The 22,806-nt window shown below is 44.7% G+C and overlaps 1 protein-coding gene across 1 annotated transcript in view; it reads left to right on the forward strand.

Annotated features, from left to right (window-relative positions):
- The first annotated feature begins 292 nt into the window (after window positions 1-292).
- ttc6 (tetratricopeptide repeat domain 6) overlaps window positions 293-22,806 on the forward strand; it is a 295,077-nt gene continuing 272,563 nt past the window's right edge. The window contains exons 1-2 of the mRNA XM_078563283.1: window positions 293-496; window positions 11,902-12,061. Of these exons, the coding sequence (XP_078419409.1) occupies window positions 360-496; window positions 11,902-12,061 (297 nt within the window). The 5' untranslated portion in view covers window positions 293-359. The remainder of the gene's footprint in view (window positions 497-11,901; window positions 12,062-22,806) is intronic.

Consider the following 22,806-nt stretch of genomic DNA (forward strand, 5'->3'; position numbering starts at 1 on the left):
CTCTGTCTTCCTCTGAGTTTTTCCAGTTATTTTTGTTTTTGTTTCAGATTTCCAGCACCCACAGTATTTTGCTTTTATCTATCTTTGCTACACCTGTTTTGGGATGTGTTTTATGTCCAAGCCATACCTATACTTTTTCAGAGATGACACTTGTCTACAAAATTGTGTTTTGTTTTCCAAAACCACAAAAGATCCCTTTATGTTTATGCAATTTATGGAATGATGTATTTTTATCAAAAGCACCCACAAGAATTGATTTCTGTTATTACTTGGATTTTTTTTGCAGAGATCAAGGATATCGGACTATCCACCACCTTTGCACTGCTGAGCTTAGTCATGTATTACCCATTGATTTGCAAATGGCTTCAAAGCTGTACTACACTCCAAACAGATTAGGACATGGCAGTAGTAAACTTCCGGAGTCAATCCAGCAAGACGCATCAGATTTCTGCTCAGATGAGGATTTTTCTTCTTCGAAGCAACAGAAGATAGCAAGGTAACACCAAGTAGTATTAGTTTTCATGACAGTGGTCCTGAAAATCTACCGTAGATACATCTTAGCATCAGTGCAGAGGTGCACTACTGGAAACCTCCTCTGCTAAATATGGCAGCTTTCCAGGGTCCCATGGAAGTTTCCTAATGGTAATATGCTGCACAATTGGAGGCTATTCTAGGATTCCCATATACCAAAGAGACTGGAAAGCCTGTCTTAAAAATGTGTAAAAACAAAAAGCTAAAAGCTACTGCGGATGCTGGAAATCCAAAACAAAAACAGAATTACCTGGAAAAACTCAGCAGGTCTGGCAGCATCGGTGGAGAAGAAAAGAGTTGACGTTTCGAGTCCTCATGATCCTTCGGCAGAACTGAAGTATAGTTAGGAGAGAGGTGAAATATAAGCTGGTCTAAGGTGGGGGGCGGGGGGAGAGAGAAGTTGAGGGTGGGGTGGTTGTGGGGATAAGCAAGCAGTGATAGGAGCAGATAATCAAAAGATGTCACAGACAAAAGGATCAAAGAGGTGTTGAAGGTGGTGATATTATCTAAGCAAAGTGCTAATTAAGAATGGATGGCAGGATACTCAAGGTACAGCTCTAGTGGGGGTGGGGTGGAAAGACTAACAAGGTATTAGTTGTAGATTTAAAAATAATGGAAATAGGTGGGAAAAGAAGAATCTATATAGATTATTGAAAAAAAAGGGAGGGGAAAGAAACGGGGTGGGGATGGGGGGAGGGGGAGTTTAAGATCTAAAGTTGTTGAATTCAATATTCAGCCCGGAAGGCTGTAAAGTGCCTAGTCGGAAGATGAGGTGCTGTTCCTCCAGTTTGCGTTGGGCTTCACTGGAACAATGCAGCAAGCCAAGGACAGACATGTGGGCAAGAGAACAGGGTGGAGTGTTAAAATGGCAAGCAACAGGGAGGTTTGGGTCTTTCTTGCAGACAGACCACAGGTGTTCTGCAAAGCGGTCGCCCAGTTTGCGTTTGGTCTCTCCAATGTAGAGGAGACCGCATTGGGATCAACGAATGCAGTAGACTAAGGGGAAATGCAAGTGAAATGCTGCTTCACTTGAAAGGAGTGTTTGGGCCCTTGGACGGTGAGGAGAGAGGAAGTGAAGGGGCAGGTGTTGCATCTTCTGTGTGGGCATGGGGAGGTGCCATAGGCGGGGGTTGAGGAGTAGGGGGTGATGGAGGAGTGGACCAGGGTGTCCCGGAGGGAATGATCCCTACGGAATGCCGCCGGGGGGGTGAAGGGAAGATGTGTTTGGTGGTGGTATCATGCTGGAGTTGGCGGAAATGACGGAGGATGATCCTTTGAATGCGGAGGCTGGTGGGGTGATAAGTGAGGACAAGGGGGACCCTATCATGTTTCTGGGAGGGAGGAGAAGGCGTGAGGGCGGATGCGCGGGATATGGGCTGGACACGGTTGAGGGCCCTGTCAACGACTGTGAGTGGAAAACCTCGGTTAAGGAAGAAGGAGGACATGTCAGAGGAGTTGTTTTTGAAGGTAGCGTCATCAGAACAGATGTGACGGAGGCGAAGGAACTGAGAGAATGGGATGGAGTCCTTACAGGAAGCGGGGTGTGAGGAGCTGTAGTCGAGGTAGCTGTGGGAGTCGGTAGGCTTGTTCTGTTCTGATGACGCTACCTTCAAAAACAGCTCCTCTGACATGTCCTCCTTCTTCCTTAACCGAGGTTTTCCATCCACGGTCGTTGACAGGGCCCTCAACCGTGTCCGGCCCATATCCCGCGCATCCGCCCTCACGCCTTCTCCTCCTTCCCAGAAACATGATAGGGTCCCCCTTGTCCTCACTTATCACCCCACCAGCCTCCGCATTCAAAGGATCATCCTCCGCCATTTCCGCCAACTCCAGCATGATGCCACCACCAAACACATCTTCCCTTCACCCCGCCTGGCGGCATTCCGTAGGGATCATTCCCTCCGGGACACCCTGGTCCATTCCTCCATCACCCCCTACTCCTCAACCCCCACCTATGGCACCTCCCCATGCCCACACAGAAGATGCAACACCTGCCCCTTCACTTCCTCTCTCCTCACCGTCCAAGGGCCCAAACACTCCTTTCAAGTGAAGCAGCATTTCACTTGCATTTCCCCTAACTTAGTCTACTGCATTCGTTGCTCCCAATGCAGTCTCCTCTACATTGGAGAGACCAAACGCAAACTGGGCGACCGCTTTGCAGAACACCTGTGGTCTGTCTGCAAGAAAGACCCAAACCTCCCTGTTGCTTGCCATTTTAACACTCCACCCTGTTCTCTTGCCCACATGTCTGTCCTTGGCTTGCTGCATTGTTCCAGTGAAGCCCAACGCAAACTGGAGGAACAGCACCTCACCTTTCGACTAGGCACTTTACAGCCTTCCGGGTTGAATATTGAATTCAACAACTTTAGATCTTAAACTCCCCCTCCCCCCATCCCCACCCCGTTTCTTTCCCCTCCCTTTTTTTTCAATAATTTATATAGATTCTTCTTTTCCCACCTATTTCCATTATTTTTAAATCTACAACTAATACCTTGTTAGTCTTTCCACCCCACCCCCACTAGAGCTGTACCTTGAGTATCCTGCCATCCATTCTTAATTAGCACTTTGCTTAGATAATATCACCACCTTCAACACCTCTTTGATCCTATTGTCTGTGACATCTTTTGATTATCTGCTCCTATCACTGCTTGCTTGTCCCCACAACCACCCCACCCTCAACTTCTCTCTCCCCCCGCCCCCCACCTTAGACCAGCTTATATTTCACCTCTCTCCTAACTATACTTCAGTTCTGCCGAAGGGTTCATGAGGACTCGAAACGTCAACTCTTTTCTTCTCCACCGATGCTGCCAGACCTGCTGAGTTTTTCCAGGTAATTCTGTTTTGTTTTAAAAATGTGTAGTTCAGGGGAGATGGATGCAGGTTTCCTGACCTGGTCTGACTCTATACTGGGTCCCATTGAAATGCATGGCAACTGCTGACTTAAGGACACTTGGCTGTGCCCACACCTTTGCTGATAACCATGTTTGGTGCATGCAGATGTACAATTTCCAACAGGCCAGAATCATGAATATCTGTTTCCAAGAATCATTTCTGGTCTGTTTTAGGTCTTTATAAAATTTGTTTGTGACCAATTGCAGCATGAACTATGAATAATGTGGCCAGTATTCTTAGTTGCTTGGCAGCCAAACCAGTGCACCTTAAAGATTTGGTGGAAGCTGCCTCTGGAAAGATAAATTTAAACTGGTTCACTTGCCTTCATGTGGAGGCAGGAGGAGCAGTTTCTGGCCAATGGTAACCCCCAGGATGTTGATAGTGGGGGACTCAGTGATGGTAATGCCATTGAATGTCAAGGGGCGATGGTTAGATTCTTTCTTGTTGGAGATGGCCATTGACTGGCACTTGTGTGGTGTGAATGTTGCTTGCCACTTGTCAGCCCAAGCCTGGATATTGTCCAGGTCTTGCTGCATTTGGACATGGACTGCTTCAGTATCTGAGGAGTTGCAAATGGTGCTGAACATTGTGCAATCATCAGTGAACATCCCCACTTCTGACCTTATGATGGAAGGAAGGTCATTGATGAAACAGCTGTTGATGATTGGGCCAAGGACACTACCATGAGGCACACCTGCAGTGATGCCCAGGAACTAAGATGATTGACCTCTAACAACCACAACCATCTTCCTTTGTGCTAGGTATGGCTCCAACCAGTGGAGAGTGTTCCCCCGATTCCCATTGACTCCTGTTTTACTAGGGTTCCTTGATGCCACACTCGGTCAAATGTCAAGGGCAGTCACTCTCACCTCACCTCTGGAGTTCAGCTCTTTTGTCCACGTTTGGACCAAGGCTGTAGTGAAGTCAGGAGTTGAATGACCCTGGCGGAACCCAAACTGAACATCAGTGGGTAGGTTGTGGCTAAGCAAATGCCGCTTTATAGCACTGTCGATGACTCCTTCCATCACTTTACAAATGATTGAGAGGAGACTGATGGGCGGTAATTGGCCGTGTTGGATTTGTCCTGCTTTTTGTGTACAGGACATGCCTGGACAATTTTCCACATTGCCGGGTAAATGCCAGTGTTGTAATTCTTTTATTACCATGCAAATAAACTAAATTAACAAAACCAGGGACAAAGTAAAAGGCAGCCCCTTAAAGGGAAACTGTAAAAACAAAAGAGAAAATTCAAAGGAAACTTACAAATATTAAACCAAACTGTGATTAAAGGGGTCGATAATGCACCCCAGTCCCTGCAGTGCCCACCGAGTATGGAAGGCATCAACGGAGCCAGAGGACACCATGTGCCCCTTGTCCAAGGACACCCGGCCGCGGACATAGCCGCGGAAGAGGGGCAGTCAGGCTGGATGATCCCCTCGATCACCCGCTGCCTGGACCTGTTGATGGCCAACTTGGACAGGCCCAGGAGCAGGTTCACTAGGAGGCCCTCCTCTTTCCCAGCCACCCTTCACACCGGGTGCTCGTAGATCACGAGTGTAGGACTGAAGTGCAAACAAAACAGAAGCGAATGGTTTTTCAAGTAACTAAAGAGGGGGTGCAGCCTACACCAACTTACATATGTATGATCCACGGACTCCACATGGCTGCAAAAAAGGCAGGTGCCTAGGGAGTCCGTGAACTGACACATCCTAAGGTTGTATGGCACTGCCGCATGCAACACCTTTCACTCCAGGTCCCAGATGGAAAGCTGGGGTGGGGGGGGGGGCACGCCCCCATAGAGGGCCCTCCACTGGGGACCTCCACCGCCGGATGGCAGCAAGGCACGCCAAGGCGTGTCCGGGTGGCAGTGTTGTAGCTGCACTGGAACAGCTTGGATAGGGGCGCGGCAAGTTCTGGAGCACAAATCTTCAGTACTATTGCCGGAATATTGTCAGGGCCCGTAGCCTTTTCACTATCCTGTGCCTTCAGCCATTTCTTGATATCACATGGAGTGAATTGAATTGGCTGAAGACTGGCATCTGTGATGCTGGGGACCTCCGGAGGGGGCCGAGATGGATCATCCACTCTTCACTTCTGGCTGAAGATTACAAATGCTTCAGCCCTGTCTTTTGCACTGATATGCTGGGCTCCCCCATCATTGAGGATGAGGATATTTGTGGAGCCTCCTCCTGCAGTGAGTTCATTGTCCACCACCATTCACGACTGGATGTGGCAGGACCGTAGAGTTTAGATACGATCCATTGGTTGTGGAATCGCTTCTAAGACCTTTAATTTCCATTTAAAGCACCTGATGAAATGAATAATCTTCAACTATTTGTTTAGCTTAAATAAGCTTCATATGAAATAAAATTCATCAACGTGCACAAAAAGAAATCACAGTGTATAAGAGATAAAACTGGACAAATTGCTGCTGCTGCTGCTGGTGTTGCAGTGGAAATATGTCTCACCTTCCCTCATTCACACCTTCTTGTCCACTTGCCCCGCATTTATCTCCTCTTTTCTGCCCCTGTGCAAATCAGGGCTTTCAGGTATATAGTGTGGAAAGAATTTTATTTTAACTCACGTTAAGATATTTTTAAAAGTAAGGTCAGATTAAGTTTACAAATGTTTAACACCACCCAGGGAAACAAGCAATTTGGAAAGATAACATATGGAACAGCCATTATAGACATATTGGAATACAGATACACTAGTAATCCAGTGGACTGGATGAGTACAATAGAGAAGGGGAGTTTAAATCCAACCATGGCAGTTTGGGAACTTAAAGCCAGTTGAAACAAAGATTAAAAACTGGTCAGGAAAAGTTGTCACAAAGCCGCTGAAAAACCTTGGAGCAGAATCTCCTGGTCAGCATGTGGGGGCGGGCCCCGCACACTGACACATAAAATGATGCACGGTGACGTCGGGTGTGTGTCCTGACGTTACCGCGCGTCATTCTGGTCTTCAGTTTGACGGGCGCGCACCAGAGTCGCCTGCTGAACTGTCAAAGGCCTATTAAGGCCATTAATCACCTAATTGAAGTAGTTGTCAGGGCTGCCCGTCCAACCTTAAGGAAAGCCTTTTAATCTCAGTTTGTTTTTAAAGAATGAGATGAAAAAAGGTTAGCAGGTAATGAAGCTTTTGGAAATAAGTAGGCTGACGGGGCTTGTTAGACTTTTAAACAGAAAGCCACAAAAGTTTACATAATGCTCAGGAAGTCCAAAATGCTGAAGAAACATTTGCAAGACCTGTTGTTTAAGCCTAGTAAAGTGAATCATGAAAGAATGGTGTATTCTTTATTTTATATAATTTTGTGAACTAAATGAATCCGAATTTCACCAAGTGTTAACTCAGTATATCTTACATAGAATTACATAGAATATATGAGACAGCGATAGGCCAATTTGCCCAATCAGTCCACACTGTCGTTTATACTCCACTCATTCCATCCCTCCCCATATAACTCAACATAACCCTCTATTTCCTGCTTCCTCAAATGCACATTTAGCCTCGTCTTGAATACATCTATTTACCTCAATGACTCCCTGTAGAAGCAAGTTCCACATTTCCACTGCTCTCTGAATTCTCTTTTTGATTTTGTATGTATTATCATATTGACGGAGCCTAATTTTGCTCTTCCCCACACTCTGTGTGTCTACTCTCAAGAGAAAAGAGACCCAGCCTGTTCAGGCTTCCCTGATAGGTGTAGCCTTGCGCTTTTGCTATTATCCCGTTTTTACATCCTTACCAGGACTTCTACGTCCTCTTTTTTACATTATGGCAACCAGAGCTGTATGCTGTTCCAGGTGTGGTCCACAAAGGTTTGCTATAAGTTTAGTATGATCTTTTCCCCTTTGATTTCTATCCCTTTAGAAATAAACCCAAGCACTTGTCTTGCTATTTTTGTGGTCTTATTAACTTGTATCGCTACTTTTACAGCGATTTCTGTAGTTATACAGAACTAACTGTCTGCGTAGTTACAGGTCCCTTTGCTCCTCTTCCCCACTCAGATTTTTATTTTCCAAATAATATGTGCCAATATGCATGGTGGGTAGAAGAGAACATTGGAAGATGCATTCCCTGACAATGACAACCTGTGTGAGGTCGTTGAACCTTTCCCACCACTGCAATCAAGCCCTTGGGGCCAGACTCCAGTGTCATGCATCTTATGGATAGTACATAAATGCTCTGATCTTACTCATTATTCTATTAAGTGGTCCATTATCAAAGGCCTTTTGCAAAGCTTTGGGGAGCATGAAGAATTATACGCTTTATAGACACAAGTATTTAGTTTGGGGCACCATGATTGTTATATCTCGGCGTTACAATATCATTTGGGTATAACACTTTGACCAATTAAGGGAGTGGCTGATGCTACTGATTCCAAAGAGTTATTCATGGCAAACACAAATTTGTACCAGATGGCAATGTTAATGCAAATATGTATTATTTACTCAAGTCCTGTAGATATTTAGTTGAACTGTTGTATTGATGTGATTAACATAAATACAAGTTAAGGTTGTTGCAGTAGATTTGTTCTTTTTTGTCAGTACTGGATGAGCAGAGATTCTTCCAATTGAATATTGGGAAGGCTGAAGCCATTTTTTAAGTTCTCAGCTCAAAGCTCCATTCCATAGCTCATGACTCTATCCTTCTCCCTGGCAACTGTCTGAGACTGTCTGCAACCTTGGTGTCATATTTGACCTTAAGATGAGCTACCTACCACTATCTATGCCATCATGATGATTGCCTATTTCCACCTCCATAACATTACCTTCTTCTGTCCATGCCTCAGCTCATATGCTGCTGAATCCCTTTGTTACCTCACGACTTGACTCTTCCAACATACACCTGACTGGCGCCCCATGCTCTGCCTACCACAAACTTGAGGTCATCCAAAACTCTGTTGCAAATATCTTTACTTGCACCAAGTCCCATTCACCCATCAGCCCTGTTTTTACTGACCTACATTGGTTCTTGGTTAAGCAGCGTCTCAGTTTTAAAATGGTCGTCCTTGTTTTCAAATCCTTAATGGTCTATCTCCTCCCTATCTCTGTAATCTTCTCCAGCACAGCAGGGAGTGCTTCTTCAGTGAAACTAACAGACTGGGAAGCATTAAAGAGTGGAACTGAATAGCTGCAGCCCTGCCTAGGTGAGACTGGTGTTCACAGCACTTCTTCTGTGAATGTGCTTTCACTGCTTGATTGATTACTTCAAACTTCTTGGAAGTTGTTTCATCTGTCTTGGACTCCACTCACTTTGATCTGCACTTCCCTGCTGTCAGCCTTCACTGCAACATGGGAGCAGTTTATGCAGCTCTATCTTGGACCTCTGATGAGGAACAAGAGAGTAGCAACAACACCAACAGTCTAGGAGCAGCAGGAGCTATTGGGTAGAAGATCAGCCCTCTCGAAATATGTGAGCAGCAGTGCCTTAGGAGGCTCAGGCTTTCACTGCAGGTCATTGCTAATATATGCAGCCTCCTGAAACAAAACTTCCTTCCTAGTGGAGAAGGTGCCATTGGCTGTCAAGGAGACTGTCATTGGAGGGCCATCCTCTGGTTCTTTGCCTCTTTCTGGAGTTATGAGCTCTCTTCCCCTGCAAGGAGACAAAGCAGAGAGTTGTGAGTGTGAGAAGTGGATTGTGTGGAGAGGAGAGAAGGTCAACATTTGTGGAGAGTGACTGTGAGAAATGGGTGTGAGATGGCATAAAGATGAGGGTGGGCACCAATGTTGGTTGTTCAGATGTGGTTATGAGGAGATGGCTTGAGAGAGGAATGCTAGGGTCCCTTTAACTAGAAATTCTTCCTTTGGTAGATTTGGACCGTCATCCTGTAATGGTCCAGAAATCTGGAAGCAGGATGCGTATGCCATGGCTGAGATAAAGAGCATGCAAAGCCTGTTTCAATTACAAATGGGTTACATGTTCCCCGTTGCAAGCGGGTCTGTTTTATGTTGTGATTCTGCCCGTAGAGTAGAAAAGGAAGGACGTTATGGAAAACCTTTAAAACTCACTGGTTGAACCTCAGTTAGAGCATTGGGTCCGTCCAATTCTAGTCACCACACTTTAAAAGGATGCCAAACCTTTGTAGAGGGCGCAGAAGATATTTACCAGAATGTTACCAGCGATGATGAACTTCAGGTAAGTGGAGAGACTAGAGAAACTGGTGTTTTCTCCATAGACCAGATAAGGTTAAGGGGAGGTTTAATAGCAGTGTTCAAAATTTTGAGAGGTTTTGACTGAGTGATTAACCTTTTTGGCAGGTGGATCGATAACCAGAGGACACACAGATTTTAGATAACTGGCAAAAAAAACCAGAGGGGCGATGAAAAGAAATATGAGAAGCATTTTGTTGTGATCAGGAATGCACTTCCTTGAAAGGATGGTGGAAACAAATTCTTCAATAACTTTCAAACGGAAAATAAAAGCAACATACTGTGGATGCTGGAGACTTGAAATGAAAGCAAAAAAGTGCTGGATAAAACTCAGCAGGTCTGGTAGCATCTGTGGAGAGAGAAACAGAGGCCAGGATATTTCGGATGGCGGGGTTTCCCATCCTGCCATCTGAAGACTCGGCGAGGATCACATCCCATTAACATCGCCTGCCGCACAGCCATTTCACGCTTGAATGAGCATCAGTTGGCTGGAGGCGGGACTTCTGACCCTCACTCAGGAGGAAGTCCTGCCTTAGAAAACAGCTGGCCAATCAGATTAAATGTTATTGTTTCTGAGATCCTTTTAGGATGAGCTTATACCACAACTTTAACATCACTCTCACAGCAATGCCAAAGTTGAAATATAAAGGCACAGTCATCTTTTTGGAGACCCGCTGGAGTAAGCAGTCTCAGCATATGAACTTAGAAAAATAAACAACAGGAAAAGATTAACTGGTTTAAGCAGCCTGCCTGATATGGTCATAATTCCTTGTGCATCATGATACAGACACTCCTTACCCATTTGGAGCCATGTAATCACCTGGGAGAAGTAGAACAACAGATAAAAACATAGACCAATTAGGAGAAAAATGTGGAAAATCCTTTCTGACCCCTTTAGATGATCAAAATTAATCCAGAGACCAATGCATGCTTCAGTTTAATAGCACACGGAGTATAATTGTTATATTCAAACTTGCTTTGTAAAAGTGATCAGGGTGCCTCATGGTTTCAAAATATTTTAGGTTTATCAGCCAAGGGAGGTGCTTTGCACATATTTGTAAGTGGATATGTACAGAGCTCTTTCTTGGACAGGAAAATTTCAAAATGAGCTTGATAATATAAACAAGGTAGTGCCTAGCTCAGAGGTCTAGTGGTGCAGCGGGTAGCGTCCCTGCTTCTGAGCCAGAAGCTTTGGGTTCAAGTCCCATGCTAGGACTTGATGGCCAAGGAAGGTTCATTCATAATATAGCCAAACAGGTTGAGTATCAACTTGTAAATCCTTCCGATATGCCTGTGGTGGGTGGAAAGAGTAGGAGAGTCTGCTGCTCAGCCAGAACCCGCAAAAAGGTAGTGGCAACTGCTACAGCACCTTGCCAAGCATACCATGGGCCAACATGTGTAAATCCATGGTTGCCAATGTCCTCTTAGGGTCTGGTACCCAAAAAGACAGAGGAGTAGCCCAGCTGGCATCAATGCTGATGTTGTGAGTGTCAGACTGGTCACTGCAGTATAAATGTTCCATCTAAGCTTTGTAAGCAATTTTATGAAATGATTTAATTAGAATTCCCACTGAATTATGATTCATGATTCTTCTTTGACATTCTTGCCTATCCTTTTTACCCCACTGCTCATGTACATTGAGATGAACATTGATAATGTCTATGGAATGGTCTCAAGCAATTTCTCTACTACGGATATTAGGCCATTCCTATGATTCCACAAATGTCATAGTGATTATAAAGGAACTGGCTAAGGTTGGGCTTGCTGGTTATAGGAAGTACATTGATGATGAAATACTTTTTGGGACTTTGTGGTTTCTATGCTGCTTGGACCATGGAGATGTTATCAGTAGAATTCAACTGGTCAATATTAAATAACGGAAACTTTAATTATATTCTAGAATTTTTGCTTATTTGCTTTTGTGTGTCAGGGAGAAATTGACAGATCTTTATTTTTTGACATTGTTTTATTAACTTTCTGTTAATGATTGGTTGAGAGATTAGGCTGAGTGACCTTTCCTTGTTTTATCATGCATTTTAATAAGGTCTAGATTGGAGTTTAGTATTTCAGACTTCAGCTTTGTAAGGCCTAAATTTCAAATTCACTAAAGTTCGGTGTGAATACAGTCTGCATTAACCTATTAAACTGTGTAATAGAAAAGTCACAATAGAGGAATTGCATTGATACAAGAGAAGCTATATTTCCCCACTTGCATTTAATGGAAGAACTATTTGTGTAGTCTGTGCTGCTACATGTCTTCACACTCCTGTTTCTTTTTTGAGTTCGAACTATAAAGTTGTGATTAATGTTTTTCTAATTTCAGACTTATTTATGAAGGAATTCCTATATCAGAAACGATTCAGGAAAATGTACCGGATAGTATCAGAATTTTACCACCAGTTGCACCCGAGTTTCTGTTGGAATGGCAAAGAATTGCAGAATATTATGTGGAGAGACCCAGAATGTTGCTCAAAGGAGAATCAGTAAGCAATTAATATTCAACCTTTGTTGAACTATCATGAAAGGATACTGTTACATTAAATCACAGGCTTTGGCTGCTCCATAACTTCTGCTGAAGATGAATATTTTGTTCATAAACTGAAAGAAAATAATTGTTCATGATAAGTGATTAAATATCATGAGATCACAATTTCTCTTATAGTAACTTCAGCTGGAGACTGATAGAGCCGCTTAACAACAGTGGAAACTCCTCTGTGTTGTATTTGTACCATTTCCAAGGATTTTTTATTTGCCTTGTAAGGGTCAAAAGAACCTTCATCCGCCTTTTACAAAGGAAGTGCTGGCAAGGAGTTATACTCAGGTGTGGGGTCTTCATACACTGAGAATTCCTACTTTTTTGTATACACAACATACATTTTCTCATTGCTGCCTGTAAGACTCACTCTTCAAGGATTTTAGGACTCATTTAAAAAATTTTTTTTTATGGGATCTGGGTGTTGCTAGCAAGCCCATCCCTAATTGACCTTGAGAAGATGGTGGTGAGCTGCCAACTGGAACCACAGCAGTCCATCTGGTGCAGGCACACCCACAGTACTGTTAGGAAGGGAGTTTCAGGATTTTGATCCAGTGATAATGAAGGAACAGCGATATAGCTCTAAGTCAGGATGGCGTGTGTCTTAGAGGGGAACTTGCTGCTCTTGTTCTTCTAGGTGGTAAAGGTTGCGGGTTTGGAAGGTGATGCTGAAGGAGCTTTAATGTGTTGCTGCAGTGCATCTTATGTATAGTACACGCTGCTGCCACTGTGCATCAGTGGAGGAGGCAGTGAATATATTAAATTGGTGGATGGGGTACCGATCAAGCATTACTGTAACTGTCATTTTGAACCTTTTTTGAATAGCTACAAAACTCTAATATATAAGTTGAAATTTAACACATTATCATTAGTATCTGTTTGGAAGAAATATTTAAAGTCACTTTGTTTTACTATTTACTTGGTCAACATTGAAGGGTCTAAATGTTTAAAGTACTCTTGCTATTTCAGTCTCTATAATTGTATTGTGCCAATCATTTTTTTTTGTGATTTTTATTTGATTTATGCATTTTACAGTTAGTAAAAATTGGGTTCTCAATTTATGTTTGTGTTATGATAGTCAACGAACCACTTACCATTGTTTTATATCACTAACAAGAACCTAGCGGTATGCATTGCTAAATGAAGGGTGAGATGTTTGTTAGGTTGAACTTGAAACAGGACTTAAAAGCTACTGGATGGGGAAAATATGAGGAGGTGTGATGCTAAGCTGATACTAGAGCAGTGTTTGGAGTACAAAGCAGTGTATTTGGACCTCAGCTTAAAGTTCGATGGTCAGTAAATTGAATCTGGAAGTGAAGCTGTGTGAGTAGCAGGGAATGGACACTCAGTCAGTGAAAAGACATGGGGCTGGATTTAACAGTTTTCTGCCGGGTGAGGGAGATGGAACAGGAAGTGCCAACCATTTAAAGGAATGTTGCATCAGGTTGGCGGCAATTTGAGGAGAGATCCATATGTCAACAAATTTGTTTGAAAAGACTGTGAAGAACGCAAATAACATAGGTGACACTGAAGCACTGGAACAGTAGCAAGTGAGAGCATGTTTTTCTATTTTGGTAACCATTAGTGCCAACAGTGTCTCATTCAGGACCCTTGCCACGGAGGAAAGAACATCTGAGCACACCTGTCCCATTTCCCTTCTGAATAGGAAGTGTTCAGAAAAAGAGTCATATTCTATCCTTAACATTGCTTGTCTCTCCACAGAGGCTGAAAGTCAACTTGCCCCTTTCCAGCAGTATCACCTTTGGGGGTGATCTTCTCCACAGCCTTCATCTGTGAGGTCACATTGAGGTAGGACAAATGGAGGACTGAGACGACACATGACCCTGATTCGATGATGACTTTCTGCACGTCCTCCTCCAGGCTGTGAATGATAGCCAGGGGATCCTCATGCCAAGGGACGGCAAGAGGAGACCTCCCTGCCAGTTCAAAGAAGCCTGGATGGAGGTCAGCAGCCATGGAGTCATTCAAAGGACCCAGTTGTTGTACCATAAGAGGCTGAATGACATTTTATGATTGGCAAAGGTGAGTGTGCAACCGTTTTGTATATGGACCTATATGGGAGAGTGTGAGGGTGTGGCCTGTGTCAGGTGTGGGATTGCCTATTGTCTGGACCATGTGTAGAAGGCAGAAGAAGCAGACTGCATGGCACTGGGGAATGTTGGTGGTGGGGGGGGGGGGGGGGGGGGGGGATCCTGAAGTGCAAGACCTGTTAGTTTGCGAGGATTATTATGAAGTGGTGGCCACTGACAATAGACATGTTGGGCACACAGATAAAAGCATGATCTTTCCACAGAAGATTCATGACAATGTCCCTTTTCCTTTGCAGGAGAAGAGGGCACATAATGCCCTTGAGTAGTCAAGGACTGGAGGAGGAACGCCAACCTGGCAATTATGACTCCTCCTCCGGAGGAAAGTTTGAAGTTGGCCAGTAATCAATGGTGCAGGACCATTGGCTGTGGAGAGTCTGAAGGATGGCCCCAGGGTGGTGAGATTCCAAGGGCCATAGCTGTCTCCTGAAAAGATTGTCCTGAAGGGGGAAGGGGTGAGAGAAAATTGGGGAAGGGAGCAGGGAGGAAGCAATGATTGGTTTGACTTTGGCGGTTTGCAGCATTTCCGGAGTAATATGTGTCTCAATTTTTAAGGGCTGAGGATTATACCCTGGTTAGCATTTTCCATGGCGAGAATGTTTGTGTATGTAGGAAGCGTGTATCTCTGAAGTCAGCTCAAATGATGATGGTGACATTCATAAACCTTTTTTGTTCTCCCCGACAGGTGGAACCTTGCCAACTGCAGGCATCAGCCTGAGGAACCCACTTTAACCTCTAAGGAGGAGGAGGGAGCTTCAGAGGGTGCACTGTCACATCCTTGCATGGCATTTAGCATAAGTGCAGATACACGCACTTTGGTGAGTATGCGTGAGTCGGTTGAAAGGATTAAACACACTGGTGCGAGCAGGTCACAGCCTCAAGACCAGCTGTTGGAGACTGAGATAGTGTAGGCCTCTGGCACTTGGAGGAGTGCTGGGTGGATCCTAGATGCTGAGCCCCAGGCTGATAATGAGCCTCTGGAGTCATCAGTCAGATGGCAGATGCTGGATTTACAGCACGAGGTATGTGGAGATGTGACAGAGCTTCCAGAGGGGTTGCATGAACTGACAAAGACAGTGGAGGAGCCCATCCAGGCCATGAGTGCTTTGTTAAGCCTCTCTTCAGAATACGTGGCTTCCTGCATTGAGAGACTGGTGGCTGTCAAGGAGGGCCAAACCAAGCAGCTCACTGATGGGATACTGGGTATGTGTTCTGACCTGCATCCCAACTTCTTGTCTCTGAGCTCAGGCACCCAGAGCCAAGGTGAGAGGGGGATAAGGCACCTGAAACCGCAACCAGGAATGCAGGGAAGGCCAAATGGACTTTGGGATGGCTGGTTAGCAGCTGCTGTCACCACTGGGGGCACATCTCTTAGGGTGCTTCTGATGGGGACAGCCTCTCCTCTGCCCCTCTGACAATTGACACAAATGCCTCAGAGTGCCACTGTGACAGATGAAACTCCTGCTGCTGTGCAGGAGGCTGCCATCTCACCAGGGCCCTCACAGCCTCAGACAACCAGAAGACACTGACCAAAGTATTCCAGACAAAGGGCCATAAGGGTCAGTAGCTTGTCTCCTGCACAGCTGGCGACGAGGGGGCAACTTTGGAAAAACACATTAGTCACACGGGTGACTGTATCATCTTCTTTGTTTGATATGTTGCTTATATTCTGTATTAAATGATCGTGTTGTGTCTACCTGCTGTTTTGGCTTTATTTGTGCTTCACGTGTGAGGTGAATTGGTTTGCATTTGGACTGACTGACTGCTATCAAGTGAATTTGTGCTCTTGTGGGCCCCTCTGAATGGCCTCATATAGTGTCTCACCTTTGACACATGCACAGCCAGCCGTGCTGTAGATGCATGGGAGATACAAAAAGAGGTGAGTGAGACTTAGTTCTTTTGGTCCCATGCGGGACAATGGGCAGCAAGACTCTGCCATTGGCCCCGGTCCATCACAACCTGCTTTGTTCTAGCCCAGGTGGTGGCCCGCTCTTGGAGGCCCTCCTTAAATGTACTTCACCAGGCCTTCTTTGGCTGGCCCCATTGTCTTCTTCTGCCTGGTGGTATCCACTTTACAACCACACTGGCAGGTACATCCAGGAGGGGAAGGACATGTCCTGCCAGCATCAGTCATCTCTCCATCACAATGTCCCGCAGGCACCTCTACCAGGCATCATTGATGATGGTGTTTCTCCAAGTGACTACCAGGATCCTACATAGGCAGTGGTGGTGAAAGACATACAACTTATGTGACACCTTTGCTATTCTCGTCTGTGTCACACTAGCATAGATTGTGGCTGGTACTACTATGGACATGTAGAGTCACAGCTTTATGGCTGTGTTGATGGTGCTAGATGCCTAGACCTTGTGGATTTGCTGGAAGATCAATGCACCGTTGCCAGTTCTTGTTTGGACATTGATCTCTACATCACCCTCCCTGGAGATGTTGCTTCCTAGTTAGGGAAAGTGATTATTGTCCTTCATGTTCTGTTGTCCGATGGTAATGGGGGGCTGCCTTGTTGTCATCCAGTTATCATTGTTTTGGTCTTCTGGCAGCTGATGTGTAGACCAACCTTGGCGCTGTTACTCTCAAGTCTGGTGGTCATGTCCCAGAGAGCACGTGATTCTTCAGCCAGCAAGGGCAATGATGTCTGCGAAAACCAGGTCAGTCAACCGGTGGTATTACCACATGATGTGACAAAATTGAGGTGAGGAAAAGCTGTTATCATTTAATGAATTCCATGTTCCTAGTTAAAACATTGCATTATTAGACACTCCTGTGTCTGTCTCTCTGCCATCCAATGCCTGTCATACGCTGGGTTCCACTGCTGGCTGGCATAGGTCCTCCTCCATGTTTTCAGACTCGTCCTGAAAGTAATCATCAGAGGATGCGACTCGCTTTATTAGCTCATCCTCTGCCAGGGCCTCCCCACTCTGGATCGCCAGGTTGTGTAAAGCCCAGCAGATCACAATGATTAGTGAGACGTGAGCCGGAGAATATTGCAGAGAGCCACCTTCACGATCCAAGCATTGAAATCCCATTTTGAGCAAACCAATGGTCTGTTTAATGACGGCCTTGGTAGATGTGTGGTCCTTATTGCACAGCAGCTCAGCCTCTGTCCATGGATTTCTCACCTGGTTCATGAGCCATCCCTTCAGTGAGTAACCCTTGTCTCCAAGAAGCCAGCCCTTCAATGGATCTGGTAGACAGAACCATGGCATCACTGGTACCATGGCATCTGGGACTGCTTAAAAATGTAGGAGTCATGACTATTTCCAGGATAGCGGGCACATACCTGCATAATCCTCTGACGATGGTCACACACTAGCTGAACATTACTGAAACAGAAACCTTTTCTGTTCACAAATACTCCTGGCTGTCCCAATGGAGCTTTGATGGTCACATGCAAGAAATCGAAAACACCTTGAACTTTGGGGAATCCAGCAGTACATGCGAAGCCTCTCGCTTTCTCAGCCTGATTCATGTTTTCTGTGGTGAAAGAAATGAAGTAACTTGCTCGCTAAACATTGGATCTGTCACTGCTGTTATGCAATGGTGTGCTACTAGTTGCGAGACACTGCAAAGGTATCTGGCTGATGACTGAAATGACACTGATGCATAAAAGCCCAAAGCTGCTGTTACCTTGAGAGTGACAGACAAGGGTGACACTGACTGCCAATTTGAACTGATCTCCCCATGCCAGTAATTCACAAAGCGACGTAGCTTTCTCCTTGGAGACTTGCAGTATGTGAAAATATTGGCATTCTGAGAGCTGAAGGTAGTTCGGGCCCTTGCACAGCAACAGATCCCTCATCTCCCTGGACCAAGGCAGCATCTGTCTCTGGCCTCGCCTGTCTCCTTCTCTTCCTTTGCTCCTCACTGGAGAAGCCTCCTTCAGAGTATATCCAAAGTTCCATTGGTTTTCTTACCAATGATAATAAGGCTCTTTGGTTCCTTTTGGTATTTCCCTGATCCAGCTCAATTCTATAAGACCCCAGTTGTGGAGCTCTTTCTATTACAATACATTCTTTCTAATGGTCTTTGCCTGGGCTGTAGCGCTTTCAAGTCCTATGCTCTGTGCCTGAAGTTGAAATTATGAACTTGACTGTCTCTTTGTTTCTCCTCACGCTACCTAACTTTCTCACGATCATCTGAGTTAATGTTAGTGCTTGTTGTAGAGCTGGGAATTGTATTTGCAGCTGTCTTCCTATCAATAGTTCTGATGACGAGAGCCCATTTTTTAGCGTGAGATTCTCTAGTTAAGAAGGGCTATGTTAATACTTTTGTTCTTTTTCATCAATTGTTTGATTGTTCAAACTCCTCTTTCTGCTTCTTTGTTCGACTGAGAATATCTAGGTGAACTAGTGACATGCGTGAAACCATATCCTTGTGCAAAGTCATGGAACCCCTCGTTAGCAAACTGAGGTCCACTGTCTGACACCACAATGTCTGGGATGCCATGTGCCATGAAGATTCTTCTTAGTGATTGTTATGACCAGATGAGAAGGGGTGAACTAGCTCCTTTCTCAACCTCACAGCAAAGATTTAAGTTTCTCTTTCATGATGATGTGCCTTTTCCAAATCAGAATGTATTTAACTACAGGTATTTAAGCTGTGAGCATTAAGGAGCTAATCAAACAAGATTTTCTTGAGTCAAGGAAAGAGCAAATTTATTGACCACTAACATGTGACATCAAGCATTCGGCCTTCATGCAGCCATTTGGACGGGGACACACACACACACACACACACATCAGAAATAAGAGGCGTAAGAGTCCAATTTTAGAAAAAGGTAAAAGAATATATGGTTAAGTGCCCTTTGATTGTCCTTGAGGTGTAGATTTTAAATGCTGTGCCATTTTGCTTTAGCTGGTTTCTTGGTTTCTGTCAGATGTAGAAAGTATTGCAATTATTACGAGATCTTGATTCACTGGAAGATTTCTGGTAGAGTTGGTTTCTCGAGCCAAGCAACTCACTTATTCCAAAAGAGAGAGAGGGCGAGAGAACATCCTTCAGCCTGTTTCCTCTGCTGAAGACTTTCTTGACACCACCTGTGTTACTTGCAATCTCTCTCTAGTGGCTGGGCAGGCTTGCCTTGAAATACTTCACGCATTATGTATTTTCAAGAGGTTTTGAGCATGTTTGTCTGTGGCAGCCATTGTTTCAATATCCAGCACTTTGCATTTTTAATGCCTTTTCCTTAGACAATTACAGGTTTCGATGGGCGCCTGGATTATAGGAGATGTCTCTCTCTTCACACTCACCTCCACTTTGGAATGTGACCATGCATTTTTATGCAGTTTACTTTGTCTCAGTTCAAATTGCAAAATTTCCAGTCAGTTGAAAGTTGAAAAATCATATTTTCGAAAAACAAACGGGCGTAGCCTCGTGACAGTGATGTAATGACTGCCTCTACTGTGGTACAATGCAGCCTACTCCTTGTCAATGACAATGATGAAAACTTTGCCATTAAACTTGAATAAATCCATTCCTAGGCACTTCCAAGGTAGGAAAGGTAGATGGTGCAAGTGGTTTGCTCTGCTGCTGGCTATGCACTGCACACGTAAGGCAATTTGTGATTAACAATTCATGGAATGACTGATGCTGGCCACCAATCTAACTATGGGCTCTTGCTCTGCATTTCACTATTCCCAAGTGATCTTGGTGAATTTTCCGAAAAATGTCGAGTTGAAATGTTTAGGGGTGACTAGTCTGTCATTAAAAACTAAGAAACCATCGATGATTGTGAAATGTTTTCTTTGTTTGAAGTATTCACAAAGGACAAGATTACTTGGAGTGTACTCTGGCCACCCTTTCTGGCAATACTCTTTTATTTACATGCATACTTCATCCTGTTATTGTGCTTGCTTAATTTCTTGAAATATCTTCTCAGTGGCTGATAAGTGGTAATGAACGAAGTATATGCTTCCACTTACTTAATAAAATTTAAGTCTTCCTATTTGACTCCTTCCACTGGTATTCTTGACAATGAATCTGTCATTCTCTGGTAGGTACTTCCCTTGAACGTACTCAGTAAATGAATCATAGCGCATGAGTCTCAGTTCAAAAAGTTGAACTTGAGGTGGCATTGTTGCAATTTACTTTAGGCTAAGAAGAGTAATCGAAGGTTTGTAGTTGTTTTCAATTTTAAGCCTTAATCCCATGACAATCAGAAAACTTTTCATAAGCCCATGTGGTTGCTAATGTTTTTTTCTCAATAGTTGCATACCTCTTCTCTGTGGCCATGCGAGATATTGAGCCAACATAAACTGGTCTTCCTTGTCCATCTTCTTGAACTTCAAACAACACTGTGCTCAAACCTGTAGATACTGCGTCTGCTGCTGCAATTGTTGGCAACTCTGGATCATAGTGTGCTAGAATTTCTAGTGATATTAAGAGATTTTTTATTTGTTAAAAGCATTTTGCTGGTCCAAGTTCCAGCACCACTGTTGATCTTGTCTCAACAGCTATCGTAATGTCTCATTGATTTCTAAGTTTGGTGAGAACTTGCCTACTTGGTTGACCATCTCAAGGAATCTTTATAATCCTGTGATGTTTTTAGGCTGTGTGAACTCTCTACTGACTTTGGTTTTCTGCCGGTTGGTTGTAATTCCCGAAGCTTGCGCAATGTGCCCTCAGAATTTTATCATTAGCTTTGCAAATTCACATTTGTCTTTTAATGTCAAACCTGCTCCTTGTAGGACTTTGAGGTCTGCTCTCACACGATGCTCATGTTCTTCCTTTGATGAACCATATATGAGAATGTCATCTATATGACACATTACTCCTTCCATGCCTTCCAGGGTCTGAGACATTGTTCTTTGGAATATCTCAGGTGCAGATGCAATCGGGAATGGTAACCTGTTAAAACAGTAACAACCAAATACGGTGATAATAGTTAGCAATCTGGATTCTTTGCCCAGAGACAACTGCCAAAAGCATTCAGTTTTGTGACGAGGGTGCTTTGTGTTAATTTGGTGAGATTTTCATCCACTGATGCCATTGGGTGGATCTCGCACTCTACTGACTTGTTTAATTGAGTCAAATCCACACAGATTCAAAGTGAAAGGTTAGATTTTGGTACTGTGACCATTCCAAAACACCATTTCGTTGTTATGGTTACTGGAGAAATGACCCTTGTTTTAACGTTTGTTCGACCTCACTCTTGACTTTGCCTGAGTGGGTGAGGGACCTTCTTTGCTGTGAAGAGACATCCTGGTTTAGCATCCACCCTTAGGATTATGCGATATTCTGTTTCAGCTTTCCTAAAGCTGAGAATAGGCATGGATTTGTTGTTACTTCAGTAGTTTGGCTATCTGACTGTGATCTGTACTCAGTGCACTCTGGACTCCTGGCCTGTGTGTGTGCTTGAATCTGCAGCAGCCGCGATACTCTGTTCTCAGGTGAGTCTTCAATCTTTCTTTCTGTCCTTTTCCAAAGATTCAGAGGTCTCTCAGGTCTGCAGCCTTCTCTTGGAGTTTTCCTGGGTCCTTATGCTCTGTCTGCTGCCACCATGTTTCATCTTGGGGTCTCACTGAGTTTCTTTAGGGTTTGCCTGTTACCTGAAGAATGCTACCATAGACTGTTATTCGTAAAAAACATTCTTATTTATTTACAGATCTATATGCATCTCAGTAACTCTACTTGAGGTTGTACTTCTGCTTCCCACCAGATCTCAGTCTCTTAGTCGTTGGGCATCATGGCGGGTGGAGGGGTTGGCACAATATGGCAAGAAGGACAAAAATCGGTTTCACGCCATCGTGAAACCAGTTTGCGATCGTCTGCTCCACCCGTCAATGGCGGGCCTCGTTTCCTGCTGCAGCATGTCGGGAACATAATTTTAATACATTGGCATCTCATTATCAGCTCCGCAGCTGGAATCATCTCCCCAAGTCAAATTTACCACCCACGTCAGCATGACTTCACAACAGCGTGCTTCATGACTGCCGTTAAAAGGCATGCATCTGGTGACCTGAACTTTGAGGGGAATGCGGAGGTGAGTGCACACAACCTTGCGCAGCGCTCGCGAGCATCGCCAGTAGGACATCAAGGAAGAGGCGCGGCGCATTCACTGGGGACACAGACAAGTCGCTCTTTCCTGGCTGGCTTTCAGCATGGTGCTTGGGCAAGGGCCCCAGTGCAGGTCAGGGCGGGGGTTGGGGGTCGTGCAATGGTGGGGGTGGTGGTGGGGGGCAAGGTTGCACAGACTGAAGGAGGTACTCAAGCACATGCCGGGGTGGGTGTAGGTGGGAGGATGAGGGAAGCAGCCATGCACTTGGAAAACCTTGTTAAAAGTGAGCATTCTTCCGCAGCTGAGACTGTTCAGCTGTAGCTCCATTGACATGCGGAGTTGGGCCTCTGAAGCTTCTCTGCCCACTCAAGCAATGCAAAAGCATAAAAGTGCCTCCAAATGCTGCAGAACTTTTCATCCTTCGGGCGCAGACTACAAATTGATATGTGTTTTATGTGGCAGGAGAGCAATTGGCTGACTGGGAAAGTTGCAGAATCGCCTTGTGAAAGGTGGCCATAGTGCAGTCACTGGTGGAGGTGCTCAAAGCCTCTTGCACTGTCTTTATTAAGGTATCC

The sequence above is a fragment of the Cetorhinus maximus genome, chromosome 18 (genome assembly GCF_964194155.1).
Source record: "Cetorhinus maximus chromosome 18, sCetMax3.hap1.1, whole genome shotgun sequence".
Classification (NCBI taxonomy): Eukaryota; Metazoa; Chordata; class Chondrichthyes; order Lamniformes; family Cetorhinidae; genus Cetorhinus; species Cetorhinus maximus.